Source organism: Propithecus coquereli, unplaced genomic scaffold, assembly GCF_000956105.1.
Source record: "Propithecus coquereli isolate 6110/MARCELLA unplaced genomic scaffold, Pcoq_1.0 Scaffold104, whole genome shotgun sequence".
Classification (NCBI taxonomy): domain Eukaryota; kingdom Metazoa; phylum Chordata; class Mammalia; order Primates; family Indriidae; genus Propithecus; species Propithecus coquereli.
This window is the reverse complement of record NW_012134303.1, coordinates 705881-707710: the sequence shown is the minus strand read 5'-3', so window position 1 is coordinate 707710 and position 1830 is coordinate 705881. Positions and strand designations below refer to the sequence as shown.

General features: G+C 44.1%; 1 protein-coding gene across 1 annotated transcript; it reads right to left on the bottom strand.

Annotated features, from left to right (window-relative positions):
* Positions 1 to 806: 806 nt before the first annotated feature.
* Positions 807 to 1582, bottom strand: BEX4 (brain expressed, X-linked 4). Its single transcript, XM_012645449.1, has one exon. The coding sequence runs from the start codon at positions 1535 to 1537 to the stop codon at positions 1175 to 1177; it is 363 nt and encodes a 120-aa protein (XP_012500903.1). The 5' UTR covers positions 1538 to 1582; the 3' UTR covers positions 807 to 1174.
* Between the last annotated feature and the right edge of the window lie 248 nt (positions 1583 to 1830).

The window sequence follows — 1830 nt, the reverse complement described above, 5'->3', positions numbered from 1 at the left end:
TTAAGATTTTTTTATGTCCCAACATTCTAAAAATTAAAGTGTCTATTGGAGATACAGGAAAACGATATATAGAAAGCCTCATTCTTGCTGAGTCTGTCTTTGCCCTTCCTCAGCTTGTCACCAAGTTACAAAAGTCAAACATTCTACATCTCCAGATGACAAGGTCCTATAGAAAATGGCCCAGGCTGGATCCTCCCAACCCCCCAGGACATACAGCAGGGATTAGCCCTGGTACACAGCATCTCTAAACCTCAGTGCCCTCACCAGTAAAGGGGGGGATAATACAGACCTCACAGGTTGTGCTAAGGATAAAATGAGATCCTGGATGTGAAACTGTTAACAGGGAGGAAGAACCTTGGGTCCCTCAGGCTGAATGTGACCTTCAGGAATGCTTTGTTTATCTTGCACAGTGAACACCCTCCAGTTTGTCACTGTCCCTGCCACTCCTATAATCGTCTGTCTCAAGGTCTTGTACTTTTCCTTTTTAGTATTTTGCTAACCAAATTCAGATAGTAGTCCTGTTATTCTTTATTGTTGACACTTAATGACACGTGATATACACACATATATGTATATAGATACAAACATATACACACCAGTGGCACTCAGACTTTGGTGTACATCAGAATCACCTGGCGGCTTGTTAAAAATGGAGATTCTGGAGCCCTATTGTGTGGGTCTGGAGAATAAGAGCCAGAAGCCCCACATTCTCACTCCTCCTCAGGTGCTTTTACCCAGATAATACCCATACTCTTTGACAAGCACTACGACATACATTCTAAAAATGATATCAGATGTTGAATTATGGGTATGATTGTTCCTTATTGATTGTATGTAGGAAAACAATAATTGTCAAGGAAAACTGAGATTTTGAGTCCAGGTAGCTAGGAGGGGAAAGGTAATATTAACAAAAAATAAGGAGGTGGAACAGGAAGATGATGGAATATAGACTGCTTTTTAAACTGCTTTATTAATTTCATATTAGGAAAAGAATATTTTCCTAAAATGGGTGAAATTGCCATGCTGACAGAAACTTTCAGACTTAGACAAAACAATATTCAATTAGAAACTGATTAAATGTAAACACCAAAAGGTTTACAGAAAAAGTAAATCACAAAAATACAAGCTTGTAAAGCAGTGGCCACATTATTAACCTCTGGGAAAACCTTAGGATTCAAGGTATGAGGCAAAAGTCATAATGATTGTCAGGTTCGGGAGTTTGGAAGCGCATATAGTTCCTCACCTGCTGCTCCCTAGTCTTTCTCTTGATTTCCATCATCTGCCCTACAAACCTTTCTACATCATCTCCTGCTTCATTGTGATCAATATGCCTATTAGGTATGGCCCATCGAAAATTAGGGACAAGTCGCCTAACCCGCCCCCGCCTGACATTTCCTCCAGGCTTCTGGCCTTCACCGCCTCCCAAATGGCGGGATTCCTCTTCATTCTGCACAGGGGCCTGCTCCCCTCCTTCCTTTTCTTGTTTGGCATTTTCTGCGTTGAGCTTTTTCACCACTTGTTCCTCTTTGGACTCCATTACTCCTAGGAGATGAGAGAGAGAAAAGGTGGACCGATCAGCACCGAGGACAGAGGCCCTACTACGCACCTTTCAAAATTCAGAGCCCTGGATTTCAAAGGCCTTTTCAGAATTTCCTTTTTCCCACCTGAGAGGCCCGGTGCGCCCTCTAGGGGGCCCCCAGCCGAGCCCCTCCCTCCCGCAAAGCCCACCATTTTCCCTGCAGATCCATGTCCAGGCCTCTGCAGGCCCCAAAATGGAGGACGAGGATGGCGAGGGTGGGGCGAGGCGGAGGTGTGTGTAGGGGGAGAAGA

Bases quoted from the DNA above. Each gene is read 5' to 3' on its own strand.
- BEX4 (XM_012645449.1), bottom strand. From the start codon at position 1,537: ATGGAGTCCAAAGAGGAACAAGTGGTGAAAAAGCTCAACGCAGAAAAT.